This window comes from Anas platyrhynchos, chromosome 8 (assembly GCF_047663525.1).
Source record: "Anas platyrhynchos isolate ZD024472 breed Pekin duck chromosome 8, IASCAAS_PekinDuck_T2T, whole genome shotgun sequence".
NCBI classification, from domain to species: Eukaryota; Metazoa; Chordata; class Aves; order Anseriformes; family Anatidae; genus Anas; species Anas platyrhynchos.
The window spans coordinates 31,098,891-31,115,585 of NC_092594.1; the positions used below are offsets into that span (position 1 = coordinate 31,098,891).

Sequence of the window (16,695 nt, forward strand, 5' to 3'; positions counted from 1 at the left end):
TAACCTGCAGTATTTTATTTTATTTTTTATGTTATGAACAGCTGAAAATGTATGACATCCCATAAAATGTCTGGGTTAGGCCTTTGAATATGGCTTCTTTTAAGACTTCTTTTAGCATTGAAGCAGAGAAATACAATCCTAGGATTGCATTCTGCTAATCAAAAAGAGGGAAGGAAATCCTTAAAGCCAATGTCTAGAGTGTCTTTAAAGCTGTTTTTCTGTATTCCAAAGGGATCCAACTTCCATTTAATTAAATTTTTGTTTAAGAAAAAGGAACCTGGATTATTTTATTTACTTATACATTTTTGCAGAAGTTTATGATGAAGTATATTAGAGAAGGGAGGGGGAGAGGAGAAAGGTGCTCCCCAAAGACAATGCATATTTAAGTAATGAAGTATTTAACTACAGAGCCTAAAAATTCACTTCATGGCCTCAGAGACAGAGACACAGCTTCACTCACATAGCAACAACTGCATGCAAAGGAAAGAGTCCTCTACACTTAAATAAGCCAGGTCGCATTTTCATTTAGTTACCTCTCCAAATCACAGGCTGGGGAGCATCACAGAAGCACTCAGCCAGTTTTCTGTCATTCAATTGTTAAGGGAATTTCTTGGGAATTTTGCAAGGCTAATTTTGGAAGAAGGTTTTTTTTGATCAATTTATACCAAATCCTGATTTAAGGCAGTAACACAGCTGTTTGTAAATAGGAAAGGTTACAGCACAGAGAACCAGCATTTCTTTTACTACATTGCAGGACATAAATGATACTCAGAAGATTTAATATTTTAAAATCTACAAGAAAGCCATTTTCCCCCAGCAGCGACTCTAGCCCAGGATCTAGCCAGTATCTCTATGCTTGAAGAATTAGTAGAAAAAAAACATACCACAGATAAGCATTTTTTCAGCATATCCTTACACTCTCTGCTTTAGGGAATTGCTGAACCAGAGGTTACAGCTCGGTCATAATTTTAATGAGCCACTGGTGAAGTTGTCTTTTATGAATGTGTCAAAACTTTACACGTATCCACTAAGAAGAGAGAAATGAATAGAAAGCAGGTCACCAGTGCCCTCATTCTGTGACACAGCTATCCCAAAGCAGTGACGGTCTGCAACTACATGTTCTTCTCTTTTGTTGAGGTTTGCATAAACAATACGAGAGATACAACTTAGAGGGAAGAACAGTTTTTCAAGAAAACTTGTGGACTGCAGATATTTTGCAGCCTCAGATCTAGCAGTTACTCCCTATTTTTTTTCCAACCTACAAGTTTGGTGCAGGACCTATATTATTTAAAGGCTTGCTACTACTAATATTTTGCTTTACAAATGCTGTAGATCCAGCCAGGCTTCCTTAACATCACTAGAAAAGCACCTGTCTGAAGCGCAAAATGGAGTGAAGTCTCTGGCATCACACCTGGCTGTTTTGAGTCTACACACTTGAAAGTGGAACAAGCGGCAGTGGCCTTTAGTATAAGGCCAGAGCAAATGTCAAAGCCAGTCCTTGAGGTTTATAGCAAAATGTTGTAACCACTCATGCATCTTGCCTTGCAAGTCACTGCTGCCAAGACAAGTGAGTTCATTTCAAGGCAACATGGAACACCTGAAGCCCCCATTTGATCTGTGAAACCAACCGTGCAAAACAGATACGTGATCACATCAATCTGCTCAGCTAGCACAGCCACACTCCCAACAACACACACCATGCCAAACACAGCACTTTGTTTTGGAACAGTCAATGGGATTCCTCACACATTCAGAGTTAGGCACAGCAAATGCTCTGCTGCATCAAGCACTCAACTACCCTGAAAGTCAGACAGCACTAAGATAGGCAAATACAGGGGTTATTGTCATTCACATCACCTCCTACAGGTCTGAAAGAGAAAGCCAGCTCCCCTCCAGACAGGGGAGGAGGGGGCTCGTCTGGAGGCAATTCAGAGCATCCAGGGTCATTCTCAGCAGCGTGCATTACTCTACTGTAATAAAGCAATCCATGCCCCCTTCCTTGTTTTTGCACTAAAGGGGCAAGTTAAGGATACTCACACATTGCAATCTGAGAAAAGGCCTGAGAATGCTGTCAACACCTGTTCAGATACACACCTGCATGTGCTGAGCAGGTTAACAGAGCATCAGGGTAATAACGCATCAGGTACTCAGCACCAAGGCATGCTGTCTGGAGGGCCTCCTCATGGATGAGAAGCTTGTGGAGCTGCAAAGACAACCTGCTCTGAAGTGTGCTTTTTAAGAGTGATGTAGACATAGCCTATAAATCTAAGTTAACCCTGTAAGCCTGGAGGAGTCGGAGTCCAAGACTCAGTTCAGGACTAGGAAGGGCTTTGCAGCATTAGCTCATTCCAACCAATATCAAACCTGTTTCTCAAAACATTTGCGTAGATTTATGAGGCTCTGGTGGGTGGGAACATGAAATAGATACCATGCTCTTCTCTTCGATGCTAAGATGATTTATGCTGCCAGGCAGCTCTTCGGCACAAAGCCAGAACAGATCTATCAGATGTAACTAACAAGTGTTGTAAAACTGTGAGTAAACCAACTGCAATGTGAGCATCAGTTCCGCGAGCACGTGGGCCCCAATGGGGGAACAACAGGTGCATAACACAACCTCTGGTAGGAAGAAAAACAAAGAGGTACACAGAGACAAGTTTAAGTGGCATTCATCCCCATAAATCACCGTGACAACTACAATTCTCACCACGAAAAAGAGTAAAAAGAAAACAAGACGGAAAAAAGGGAGGTATGTGCTTGAAAAAAAAAAAAGTGTCACAGCACCTCGAACAACAGAGCAACAGAATTGGAAGCAGCCGAGTTAATCCCTCATGGACTATCTCACCATAATGATTATTTATTCCTTACAAATGGGAATTCTAATCTGCTGATTTTGTGGTTGCATTTTTGTGGCTTAACATTCCACATGTCACAAGAAACATCGGCCTCCCCACCCTGCCTAAATCCTCCCCGGTTAAATTGATCACATGTGTGGCACACAAACAAAAAGGCCACATGCAAACATCGCGCCTTTGATGGGCTGAATTCTGCTTATCCTCGAGACAAGAGAAAGCCCAATAGTCGTATCTTCACCTGTAACTTTCTTCCTAAAATGCCACCGGAATCATTTGGTTCACCACAAAACCAAAACAAACCCATAAAATCTGTGACTTTATTATCCTGAATTTCAGCAACTATTTTACCAAATATTCCTGTATTTAACAAGAAAAAAATAGACAAGATTTGGATTTGATTTGAGTCAGGGTGGTGCTCTACTGTCCCAGCAATAGTGACCCACAAGCGATTTCCTTCAATGAATCCATACTTTGTGCCTGCCTGGAATTAGACAGGAGGTTCAGAAGACTCCAGAATGATGAGAACCGAAGGTCAGTACCATTTGAAACTTTTCTAGCAACTCATGATACTAAGGCACAAATCCTATCAACCTCAAAATCCGACAGTTTCACAGATTACTCTGTGGCAATTCCTCCTCTCAGCAGTATCCAGACTTGCCTCTGCACTGACCAGATGACGCTCAACAACCTCAGAGGGACCTTGCACAGAAGTTATCCTTCTGTGGAACTTGCTTGGCAGGGAAAGGCTTCCGCATGATTTGTCCTCAAGCATGCGGAGCAAACCTCACTTTGGCGTCCTGCTGATGGAAAGCCAATTTACCCTGTTGGGATGAAAGGCAGAGTAGCACAATGCCTGGCTCTACCTTCTCATGCCTTCTGGAGTATGGAAGAGAAAAAATCTGTTGCTCTTAGGTTTGGCGAACTAGCTTAATAAAATCCAGTTTAATAAAAAGCAGTAACCCAGAATCACAGAAGATTCATGAACTGACATCCCCAGACATGCTGCTTGCACATCTGGTCTTTACCACAGAGTCTGGTGGCTTCCCCTAAACTTTGAGTCATGTCAGATGCACAAAGCTCCGAAGCCAGAGAAGAGCTATGGTTCAGCACTTCCCACCAGGGATCTGTTCTCAAAGGGTACACGCACTGCTAAACAGAAACAGGCCAAGCAGCTACCCTGAGCACCATGTGCCTGGTTGCCCTTGCAAGGTGCCGGTCAGCTCATGAAACTTGTTCCATTTTATACTGCCTTAAGTATGGTGTAGGGGCATGAGTCTGGGGAGGTCCCTGCTGGGAGCTGCTCCCAGAAGGCAAAAGCACCTGGTTCTGCTGATTTCCAGTGCTATCCCAGCAGGCACCCTCTTGGATAACCAAAAAACCAGCACAGCCGCAGCTCACCACCATAGGACCAGAGGTCCCCAAAGGCACGAACCCATTCTGCAGTCTGTACACCAAGCACACAGCCCAGCACCCAAACACCCTCCTCCCCATGCACAGTACACGGCATCTTGTATACCTGTGTTCCTGTAAGCAAAAAGATCTGCCAAACCGCATTGGAGAGCTCTGACAAAATTGACACCAGATGCATCCTCCCCAAGTCGGCAAGGACAAGCTGAGATTGCTATCCTGTGACGTCTTACAGCTGGAGGCTTCATCAACATATGACATTAAAGTACATGTGATAAGAAGGGTGTGCCAAATAGCTAAATTGTAGCCTTCCTCTAACATACCAAATAACAAGGCAAACTCGAGCTAAATTAGAAGGCAAACAGTGGATTAAGTAATATAACAATTGTCATATGTATTAAATTTGATTTTTTTTTTTTTTACTACAGCAGGATGTTAGTAATGAAAACAATCCTTTAGCTCCTCAACTTTGTAAACCCACAAAGGAAAGTGTGTTCATCAGATCTCCCTTTGTCCTACCACCTAGTGCATGGCTTGTAGCAAGAGGCCATGTGAAAATGGGAGTAAAGATAAAGACAAGTACAAAGTAGGTTAAAACACTACCAAATTAGCTGTCTGTATTCAGTTACATCAACAAGAGCATTTCCAGCCCAGCTGGTACTCAGCTGCTAGAGGAGGTGGAGAAAGATGTTGAGCCAGAATCTCAGTAATTCGTTGATTAAAAGATGCACTTCATTAGAACATTCTGCTATTAAATCCTACATGGTTTTCCTCTTACAAACCTAAACAACTATTAATTTTATAACATGCACTGAATCTGCATAACTAAAGAATATCTAAGCGACATTTTTCTGCTGGGAAATGCTGTCTCAGCTCCAGAACACTTTGCAGAAGATATCAATTTTGACAGAGTTACTGAAAGAGAAAATTCTGATTTGACGATCTGGAGGTTGTCATATTGTTAGAATTGTCATCATTTCTTTCGAATAGCATTTATTTTATTACTTTTGACTGTCATGCCTTGTTGAAATATTAACATCAATGTCAAAATGATTCCACAGATCATACCTTTACATGATGACTAACCTCTTATCTTTATTACTTGGCAGTGTTTGGTCACCATCAAGGGGGAAACACAGTAGGGTTTCGACTGAGGCTCATGTTCGGGCAGGCTGGAATTTTTTGTTCCAAAACCTTTTAAACGTTCCTTTTTTTTGATTCAACTTAGAGTACAAACACATTTCTTCCCCTGGAAGAGAAATCTGACATTTCAACATCCTGCACGTGTGGTGATGATAACAGCATTCATTTGCACTGACTTTCAACCACTGTCTTGGAAGGAGTTTAGAAAAGCCCATCGAGAGCTCTCCTCCGGTGGCACAGCTGTAGGGACTCCCCCGGAATAGTAGCCAAAGCTAGAGGATCCCTGCAGTTTTAAGTCCTTTCATAAAACTGATTGAAAGGTACAGAACATCTCCTTTACTAGGAACTCACATATAATATAAGAACATTGCAGCTTTTTAATTGTTACCACTATTCTGCTACACCGCAGTAATTCGCCAAACCTAGCTTATAATTAATTTAATTTCAATTTATTTTTTTGGCCCAGATGTTTTTGTTCACCCATTCTGCCTCTAGCAGCCAGGCAAGAAAACCTTTTTAAGCAATACAAACAACTAGTCAAAACATCTTCCTGAAATTATTAAAAACTCCTGGTTTTAACTTGGACTTGACCATCTTAGAGATCTTCTCCAACTTAAATGATTCTATGATTCTAGGCCTAGGGAGTTCACCAGATTCCTGAGAAATAGGTGAAACAAATGTGCAGTTCCTGCAGAGATCTGCAGGAGTGAATGGGGCATCACTCAGCAGAATTAGTTCCAAGCAGCTCCCGCCACAGGACCTTCTGTCCGAGTAAGGATGTGATGATGGGAGAGCACTGCTGGTCTGCTGCAGCAGGAAGAGAGTTGCTGTAGAAAGCAAAAATAAAATAAAAGTAACCTTTAATCTGCAGCTAGCCTGAAAATGAATTTTCCTGAAAATGAATTTTTTAAAAAGTGTTCTTTAAACCACCAGCATTATTTTTAGGCACACATGCCACAGAATAGGCCATTTTTCAGCAAAAAGATTTTAAATATATTCCCTATTTCGCCCATGAAAGCTTTCCCAAGAATCTTCCCCCATGTCTTTATTTTAATGAGATATCAGCCTTCATTTTAATTTTCAGAAAGGAGAGTGGAATACTCCAACAAACAAAAACTTTTGGGAGAACAGTTGTCTTGTATTTGGAAAAAATACTTGGATCCAAAGAAAGCAATTTTTTCCTTTTCTGATTTGTTACAGGTTCAAAACATCAACTGATATGATGGGAAAGCTGCTTTGCAGCTTCTAGAGAAAGTTGTGCTTTTAAACCAATGGGCCACAGGATCCAGTGGGAGAGAGACAGGTATCCCAGAGCAAGACAGAAGTATCTGCTCAGACTTCTGTAAGCAAATTATGCACAAACATCTGTTAGTGAAAAGAGCAGGAAAGAAATCACAGCAAACAGATGTTCACGAGGCCCGAGAACATTGCTGTAAAGCTGCTGTTCTTCAAAAATTCCAGGCACTTATCAATCTGGTATTAGATTGTACAGGCTGAAGGCACTCAGGGCATACTCCATTGAAGACCTGGGTAGAATAACCAGATCCAGGGCCATTTGCTTCTGGGTTGCATGGTGGAGGTGGCAAGGTGCATTTGTGTGCAAGGAACTCGGTGAACTGTCCAACTACCTGGATTGCTCTACAAGGAGATGCCAAACACTGCCCCCAAAGCCCCCTTTCCACCCCAGAAGTCTGTGCATAGCACATCACACCGCAACCCGCTGAAAAAGGAGCCCGCTAACTCTGAGGCCACAGATAACCGCACTTGAACATGGATTATGGTCTCAAGAGTTTGTTTCCTAGCAGGATTTGCTCCTCGGTTTTCATACCAACAGGACAAATTCAGATAGACCTGAGACACTGAAAATCATGTATGTGAAACAGGTGAAAACACACAACTGACCAAATAAATGCTACATGCCCTTATGCTCAAACCAGGGCTTCTTCACCTCTGGCACAGGTAATGGCTCGCACAACAGCAAGCAGCACTGCAGGGCCAAAACAAGATCTAGAGTTTTCTTCCCTGCTTCCCTCCCCTCAGACTTTCACCCAACTCCCATTTGCAATGGTGAGGAAGGGACAGAAGACTGAAAACAAGCAAGAACTCTATTAACACATGCAAATGTCGGTAAGCTAATGAGATTCCAAAACTACCTCAACTCCCAGAAAGAAATTACCCAAATCAGGTCAATCTGAATAATAATGAGATGACATTTTCTCCTCATGGGAGGCCACAGCTGAAGCATGCGAAGCTGCTCACAGTCCTCTTGTCTCAATGACCACATCAACCTAATAAACTTCTGTTACATCAATATTGTTCCTGTCATTGCACTTAGCATAATTAATTCAGATGCAATCAGGACAGAGATCAAAACAGTCTCTGCAAGCACCCCCCCAGCACTGCAGTCATGCTGGCATTTTAAAAGTGGATTTAATCAAATGTTAATCAGGAGAGAGAAAGTTCAGGCAGGTGCAGCTGCAAATAATCCAGAAAGATTAAGGATGTCTCAGTGGCTGATTATCCTGCAGCACGGGAAACACGCACCGTGAGGAGGATGACAATCTGTTTCCATCTCCTCCTTTAACAAGGCCCATTGTAATTGCCTGAATATTTATTTTTCCAACTGGAAGTATGTGAAGCATTTTGCAATATGTGACTTTACTGGCTCTCTTCTCCTTGTCTGTACAAAACAACTCAAAGTGAAAAAGTGACCTGGTCAAAATGAATTTGTATGAGCATTTTTCCATGCAATAACCTTTTTGTATTATTAATGAAGTCCTATTATTAAATGTTATTTTCCCCATCAGTAACTTGCTGACAAGATTTTTAAGGTATAGTCACATGAAGAATTTCCATGCAAAACTAATGTTTCAGTGAATTCCCCAGTAAATACTGTAAAGTAAAAACCCTGACTAAAATCGTATGATTTTTCATGACATGAAAAAAGGACAAGGAGAAACCATAGACACAGAAGCATGACGATTCAGCTGGTGATAAGGCCGGGGAAAAAAGCACTGACCTCTTTTATGCTCACCATATTTTTCACCATCTGTTTCTAGTATAAGAGTATTTATTTTTCTTTTAGCCCTAACTATCACATAAAGAAGTTATCTCCCTTAATACACATGCATGCACATCTGATTCTTTCATGTAAACTTTGTGTTGAGTGGGGAAAGCAAAAAATTCATGTGCAGAAAATCATGAATACTTCATGTCCAACAGTGCTTTAAGCTTCAGAGGCCCATAGATAAGTTTTAACAGGAAGAAAAAGAGGTTGGCCATGGGAACATTCTCATAAGTTCAACATCACTACTGTGGCAGATGCATTGACAGAAGAGCCTCTCTGTTGCTCACCCTGTGCCAGAATTAAGTTGCAATTTAACTCCAACTGACCCACCTGGAGACCACCCTTGGTTTGAAAGCAAGCTGGTGGGCGATGACTGCCAATCCAAGCTTGAGCTTTATTGTAGCCAACTCTCTCTAGAACAGCCTGGGGCAGACCTTTGAACAGCCTGTGACCACAGCTTTGGATACTCACATCAAAACCAATCACAAGATCACAGAGATAGAGAAATACATGTATGGGACATAGAAAAGTAACTCTGATTTTGTGCCTTTTTTCCCCCTGTAGTCTTGGTAAAGTATATTTTGCGGAGGAAAATAGACTGTACCAGGAAAGTCTGGTTTCTGCAGGAGTTCGAGGTAGGCGATCACGATGGTTCGTTCTACATAGTGATCTCCTACATCTTAGGGCTGGATCCTGCTTTAATATTTTGTTAATATAAAAGCCCCAGTGAGCAGACTGGCATTTTTGGGCATAGTTTATTCTGGTCTTTGAGCTAGGAAAAGTTATGCAATGGATACTGCCATGCTTTCGCTAGCACCAAGGTAGGAGCTTTTAACAAGCCTGAGCTCCTGCAGAAAACAGGCCAAGCAGAGCCATTTGCAGAGCCTGACACACGGGTTTTGGGGGCCTGGGGCAGCCCCTGGGTCCCTGGTGAATGTTTATCTGCTGCATCAGTCAGGGCTTGGGGACCTTTTAGCTCCCGGACATTATTAGGGCTGGTCTATGTCACCAGCTTTACAGCCCGCTCCTTCGGCTCGTTATCAGTCCATGAGGGAAATACCAACCGAATAACTCCAGGTTGAGCTGAGGCTGAGCAAGAAAGGCTCATTTAGCAAAAACGCTGAGGGAGAGAGGGAGCAGGGCTGGTGGGGGTGCACAGACAAGTGTTTCCATTCAGATGCCAAAACACATGTGAACAGACAATTTATTTACATTAGCCATTTTTTGGAAGAAGAAATGGGAAGGGGGAGAGGTTGGCTCCACTGTGGATTCTCATGTTCTGTCTCAGCAGATGTGAGCTGTCGGGCCCTGTGCCGTGTCCCCTTGGCACCACGCCACCACCCGCTGGCGTAGGGCCACCAGGTCCTGAACAACACACCACGACCATGTGGAGCCCTGCCTTCTTGCTGTAGGTCCACCTCGTCTTCCACCTCCTTTCACCCAAAACCCCACCGCTGGCTGCCGAGGCCAGGCAGGAGGAGGCTGGCTGGAGGACAACCACGACCTCCAGCTGAGGTGGAGCTGGCCTACTGCCCGCGGTCTCCAGGGCAGAGGCAGGGGGGTGCAGAACTATCAGGCTTCATCCCAAAGGGGCTCTCTGTGCTCCTCACACATCTCTGCAGGCCAATTACAGGGGAAGCAGACATGAAAGTGAGCACAGGATGGAGGCTGAGGCACGTTCACTGAATGGGAAGCAACAGACTTGAGAAGGGATTGGCAGCACATCGGCCACACAAGCAGCACCACAATGAGTAACCTGTGAACAGCCGTGAAGTCACACCTGGACCTCAGTTCGAGACACTTCCCTTCTAACAGGGCAAAGAAAGAGGCAGAAAGCGCATCTACAAATGATCTAGAAAAAGTCCAATATCCACATTTACTGGAAAAACTCCTGGGAAATTGCTCAGTGGCCTAAAGGAAGTCCAGCCCAGAGGAACAAGCTATGCTGCAGAGATGGTGGGAGTTTGTGCAAGTCTGGCACGAGCTGATCTGGGACATGTCACAGGAGGGAGCAGCTCTTTGCACAGCTCTCAGTCAGAGCAGCTGACTAAATAGTGCCATGTGGCTGCTAATGAAGTGCCAAGACGTGAGACTGATATCTAGATGCTAAAGGCTTCTCATGGGCCCAAAAGGATGAAATTAGCTTTTGAAGTGTACTTGTGAACTAATTTTGATTTTACAACATCACATATACACAGCTCAAGATGAAAGATTTGTTTTACAGTTACAAACCAGGACTGCTCATGTTGGTGTCCCACTAATGGAACATAATACCTCCAACTGAACTTCCTTCCCAAAGTACATCCATATATTTGATCTGGCAAAGATATTTTAATTTTAAGCAAATGACATTATTACCTAGAGTTCAATCTGCCAGATCTTGTTTTCAGTTTAGAAAACAAACTCTTCAGTAGAAAAATTAGCCTCCAAATCCCCAACAAACTTTAAATTTAGTATCTGAAACAAGTTCTGAAAGAGTGCTCACTGTTTGATCTCAAACTGCTGAACTCAGCTGCATGAAAACCAGGATCTCTGTTCTTAGGAGAGCTCCATGTAAATCCTTAGACCGACTGGGGACCAAGTAGGTGAGGTAAGTAACAAATGTTTCTACATGTATTTTTCCCCATGCTCCCCAGACTCAGAATACTTAGGGCTCACAGTCTTGTCTGGGGGTAAATTCAAACACATGCTGAAGTTGCAGAAACAGCTGGCTGGAGCCAAGGAGAACCAGAACAAATCAATCTGAAAACCAGTGCTGTAAGAAGTCCTGTCATCCACAGTTGTGCTAAGACCTGTGAGCATCCCTGTTGCCCAATGACCTGGGGCAAATACTGGCTCACCTCATGTCAAACTTCCCTACCCTAGATGCAGCCTTACTGTGGGCAGGGCCCTATTCAGATGCTCAGGGCCTTCCCCAGTAAAATTGTCTTGTTTTACGACAGGAGCTTCTCTGCCAAGAGGTGAGCTTCCACTATAGCCAGCTGTACACGCACTGGCTAAGAAAGCAGTCCCTGCAGTAATGCCCATCAGAAGTGTGAAATACTCACCAGGCTGACCAGGGTCTGCACTTCCAGCATCTCCCAGCACACTCAGCTCCTTATAGAGCCAAGAACAGCAAGTCTAATAGCAGAAGTTCTTATCACTCTTAAAAGAAATTAGTTAGAAGGACAACTTAAGAAAAGTTTTAGGCACACACCTCAGTCTATCTTTATCCAGCAAAGCCCATGAGCATACGTTAAACTTTAAGCAGTGTTTCTGTCAAAATGAAGTCAAGTTGAAGGTAAGCATATGTCTAAAGTACAGCAGGTGTTGAGGAGAATCAGCAAAGGGGAAAGGACATCTGTCCTGGGAGTAGAACATGTTTCACATTTTACAGTCTTTCCCGACCTCCAGACTAGCAGGTCTTGCCTCAGATTCTGGCTACTCCTCTGCTACAGTTTATAAATGAATAATTGCTAGTAAAATAAAACTGCTGATTTATTTTTTTTTAAACTTTTTTCCACAGCTGCATCTATTACCCAAGTGTACAAATATTGTATTAACAAGATCACCTGACTCAGCTCTGTTTTTTATCACAGCAAATGTGTTACAGATCTATAATCAGAACCATGCCTCTCAACATGATTTGTGGGACTCTTAACTGTTTATGCTAAAAATAGCTTTTGTCTTTTAAATTTAGCAGCATCACAACATCCCACGAGATTGCTCATGTTAGATTCTTGACTGCATTCATGGCCGTGCAGTTATTTGAGAGGTGAACAAGAGTTTGAGCTCATGCTTCATGCTCCTTGAGCAGGCTGCAAGAGTCTACCCGGGCTCTTCTTGCTGTCCCGGGGGCACAGCACAAGTTACGTTGTCAACTTTTAGCTGTCTTCTGTGACATGCGAAGTGTCTGTCAGGATTAGGCAAAGCTCCCCAAACAATAAATATTTTCTGCCATAACAGACTAAAAAAATAGTACTGGATCACACTAAAGGTCCATACAACTCATCGTCCCATCACTGTGGATGGCCAACACAGATGTCTGGTGAAGAGCACGGAAAATAGGAGAACTCTGTAGGGATCCTCTCCCCCTGAACTCTCACAGCCTCCAGCCTTCTGCAGCTCACAGGCTTCCTGAGCCAGGTGATGTCTTTGGATTCAGTAATGCTCAGCGGATTCGTTTCCGATCCAACTGCAGCCATAGCTGCGTTGTCCATATGAGCTCCCCCCCCAAAAAAAAAATCTATATCAATAATGCTCATCTGGTCCTGCAACTTCAGGGATGTGCAGGTGTATCTTACCAAGATTATATTATTGTATATGCTAATATCTTAGAAATTTGTATTTTGTTTGTGGGAGGGAGGGTGTAAAACATCAGCTGTGTGCAGTGGGAGGGGCGAGCAAGTGGTTAAGGCCGGAACTGGACTTCAGAACACCCACGATCTGTTCCTAAATCGGCCACAGACTTTGTTGTTGCTTTGGGCATATTAGTTCAGTCCCTTATCTGTCAACTAGAAAGAATTATGCTGTTTTGGTCCCCCTGTAAGGTCCCTGGGATACACCAATTACCAGCCCTCACTTCACCTAACTTTAGGTTTTTAAACATAGCACTTTTCTTGTGCCCTAATCTAGTCAATGGAGAGAGACTGACACAGTGTGAGATAAATCTCCTGAGAGAGTTATACCTTTCTCCAGAGAGGTATACTTCCTCCTCCTGAGATATAAATAAGAAAACCTATAATCTCTTGATATTTGATGAAATTACTGTGCTAAAGTACCTGGAGTCAGCTACCATGACTCCAAGTCTCCATATTTAAAATAATGGGCTAATACAAAAAACACTTCTTAAAAAAAAAAAAAGCTCTCAATGAGTATATCCCATCTGCTGAACTACAGACAGGAGTAACTAATTCAAATATGCATTCATGGCAATGCTTGAGCATAGCAGATGTGAAACCCAAAGGCCAAATGCATCCGGATGCGAAGTACTTGCCTTTCTAGCATCATGTTCTGACTTTCCCATCAATTTTCTCATCCAACTCTCCCTCTGCACATAGGTTACAGCCCACGACTTCCACATCATTTACATTTATGTTACAGTAACTGAACTTCTGAAAGATTTCATTGGTTTAATAGTACTTGGCAATAAGCACTTTGGCACAGTATAGGTTCTTTCCAGCCTGTGTGTGCAGTCTGATACTATATTTATGCTCTGGGTGTTTGTTTTCTTTTAAATTTACTTTTTTTTTTTAATTGGGGTTGGGGTGTGAAGGCACAAAAGAGACAAGGCAGGGAAGGTAATAAAAGAGGGAAAGAGAATGATGGGATCTAAAATTAGTTACTTAAACATTCTGTGTGGAACTGAATGATGATTTGATAGGGCTGTCAAACCTGACTTCTTCCTGAAACCCGCACAAATAAATAAGCACATAAAAGAACTAACAGAAGCCTCGGCCCAGCCTGTCAGCACAGCAGCTCCATCATGGCAAGAATATATAAAAACAACTACAAGCCAGTTTCTCAGCAATGCTCTGGCTATGACGCAGAAAGAAGAATTTAGCATGTGGCTAATTGCCTTTCATCTAAAAGTCAGATTGCAGAGTGATTTTTCAAACAAGAAAGTCAGAGATAACTGAGCACAGGAGAAACTCAGATTAGATGTCTTGATGAGATTAATCCCACCCAGCATTAGATGTCTAACTAAACACTAGATGTCTAATTTAAGCTGGTTATTTTGGTTTCTGTTATCAAAAGAGGCTGTGAAATGCTGACAGAGGTACATGTCTGGCATCTTAAAGAACTGTGAAGAACTGTGATGGGTGAAGTAACTTTGGAGGAGCACATTTCTGCTAGCTATTGATGAAATACCTGTAGCTAAGTCATTTGAAATAAATCCATTGCAGAAACAGTTTGTGCATCTCCATTATCAGTTCAAAAGTCATAAGAAAATGCATGACTTGTGAGTGGTATGAGGCACTTCGCTATCATTTTGCATGTATCGGGGACTTGTTAGGGTGCATCAGTCTCACTCAAGACTGAGCTGTAGGAAATAGACCTGGGATGCCAGCATGCACCAGTAGCAGTGACCAGTTCTGCACTGAACTGGCAGACGTGCAGTCTGAGCTGAGCTGGAGGGAAGTCTCATCACACTGAGAACTGATGTGGAGCAGACTACACACCAGCTGGATAAGGAAATAGCAATGAACCAACAGCATTTAGGGCTCTACATGTTAACTGAATCCATGATATTTTATACACCTGTTCCATGGTTAGAAGCATTGAACTAAGGGGTGACCAGATCCTAATCTCAAAGAGGAGAAAACCAGGAATGTCTTCATTTAATACATTTGAGTGACTGTAGCATACAGCTGGCAGAAGATATCAGAAACAAGCCATCTACCTCTTCTACTAAGTGATGAATATTCATTGCCCTAGTCAGCTTAGATCCATGCTGCTCTGGCAACAGCGCAATTACTTTCTGTAAAGACCATGACTAAAACATAGATTTACTTTATATTCTCTGCCCTGCTGTTCATTTCTAGCATAGCTTGTTTATCTCCCAATATATGTTTTGCTACAGCCATAAACTTGACTTCAGCAACAAGCATCTGAGCAGTGCTTGGAGTGGGAATCATAAGCAGGCATGGCAAACAGCAGCCATCTGGCTCAAGTCCCAGCACTATTCCATTCGAGCAGATCTGTTCTTTGGTGGCCACTTAGAGTTGTATTTTATTTATTTAGTGCTGCTAAACCTCATCTTTATTTGTTCATGTAAATTGCCTGAGTGGCCCTGGACTTGGAAGGGAAACACATTTTTCCCCCCCTAACAAAGAAACAGATGATCTCATTGGCAAATGAGACACATACGGCATTGTGTTTACTTCAGAGCAAGTTCACTTACGAATCAAGCCACTTGACTTACCAAGCTTTTTTCCCCCCCTTTTCTATTATGGGGAAACCTCTGTCAGTGAGGAGGATGTCCCTTCTTCACCTCACGCCATTTCGCATTCCCCTGCTGTCGGGGTTGCTGCCTCACTGCCCCGGTGGTGCCTTTTCAGTCTGGTTACTGAGCACTTAACTTCTGTTTGAGTAAAGAGACAAACTATCTTACAATTTTGGGTACTTGAAAATCTAGCCCTCAGATCCAAGTGTACTGAATCCTAAAAAGAACAATGCCATGCAATTAAAACGTCTGTGACAGGTGCCACCCATATGCTGCTGCTCTTCTTGGGGATGCTCCATCCATCGCTGTCCTCCTCTTGCAGGAACTGCTCCAACCACAAAGCACTCACTCACTTCCCTGTATTAACTCAAGAGTCTGGACACAAACTTCTGTTTCCCACATTCAAAATGAATCTAAGCCATCAAAGAGCTATTTGCCAAGGAAAAAGTTAGAAGTCTCACTGCATAAAAATATTAATCCTACCAGAACTCCCACCCCTCCCTGGAGAACCGATTCCTTATTTTCCTAAAAGAAGTCCCCATGAAGTGGTATTCTAGAGTGAGGGCCCATTTTTGTCACACAGCTGTCTTCCAGTTTTTCCCGGGGGAAGCTCTGTCCTACTTCTGGGTGATGGACAAGTGGCCACCCACAGCTCCCCACCCCATGGCAGGCTCATCCAGCCACCAAACCCTACAGCTTCTCCCAGCCTCTCTGCTCATCATTTGGACAGTCCTTTCAGACAGCAAAACACAGGGTGAATTTCCAAGTCCTTTTTCCAAAGTTTTCCTTGGTGCAGCTGATACTCCTCTGACTTGGAGTCAGCAGACTGAGGACAAATCAACCAAATGACAGAGTGGAAGAAATGAAGGAATCATCGCTAGTTTGCGCATTAAACAGCTGATTTACCAAAAGGCATGAGTACAGTTACATAGGGAATTGTTTCAAAAATAGTTCTCTGCATACAGGAGACATGACCACATATGCTCCTCTCCTGATTCATGACCTGTCACTATGACATGCGGTATAACCTCTGTTGTTAGCTGTTATTAATTAGCGGGACAGTTCTCAGCCCAGGGACAGCTGCCATGAGTGTTACCACAGCTATGAGCTAACACATTTGTAGAATCGCAGTTAAATAAATTGCACATGCTACCTGGTAGTGCCATTAGAATCGACAGCCTTTTACATTTTCATTTTTATTTTTAAATTATTTATTTTTCAAGAACAGACTTTCTGGCAACTGCAGACCTGTCCAAAAATTCATGTGAAATCTGTTCAGATGGAGGTAGTACAGAAAAACA

General features: G+C 42.9%; 1 protein-coding gene across 3 annotated transcripts in view; it reads right to left on the bottom strand.

The window, feature by feature from the left end:
- Nucleotides 1-16,695, bottom strand: part of TRABD2B (TraB domain containing 2B) — a 278,665-nt gene that overhangs the window by 76,616 nt on the left and 185,354 nt on the right. Inside the window, exon 5 of one of the 3 annotated variants that reach the window (XM_027462668.3) lies at nt 5,836-6,229. The exons of the other annotated variants lie outside the window; for them this stretch is intronic. Coding sequence (XP_027318469.1) covers nt 5,940-6,229 — 290 coding nt within the window. The 3' untranslated portion in view covers nt 5,836-5,939. Of the gene's footprint in view, nt 1-5,835; nt 6,230-16,695 lie in introns of those variants that run through there. 3 annotated transcript variants of the gene reach the window in all.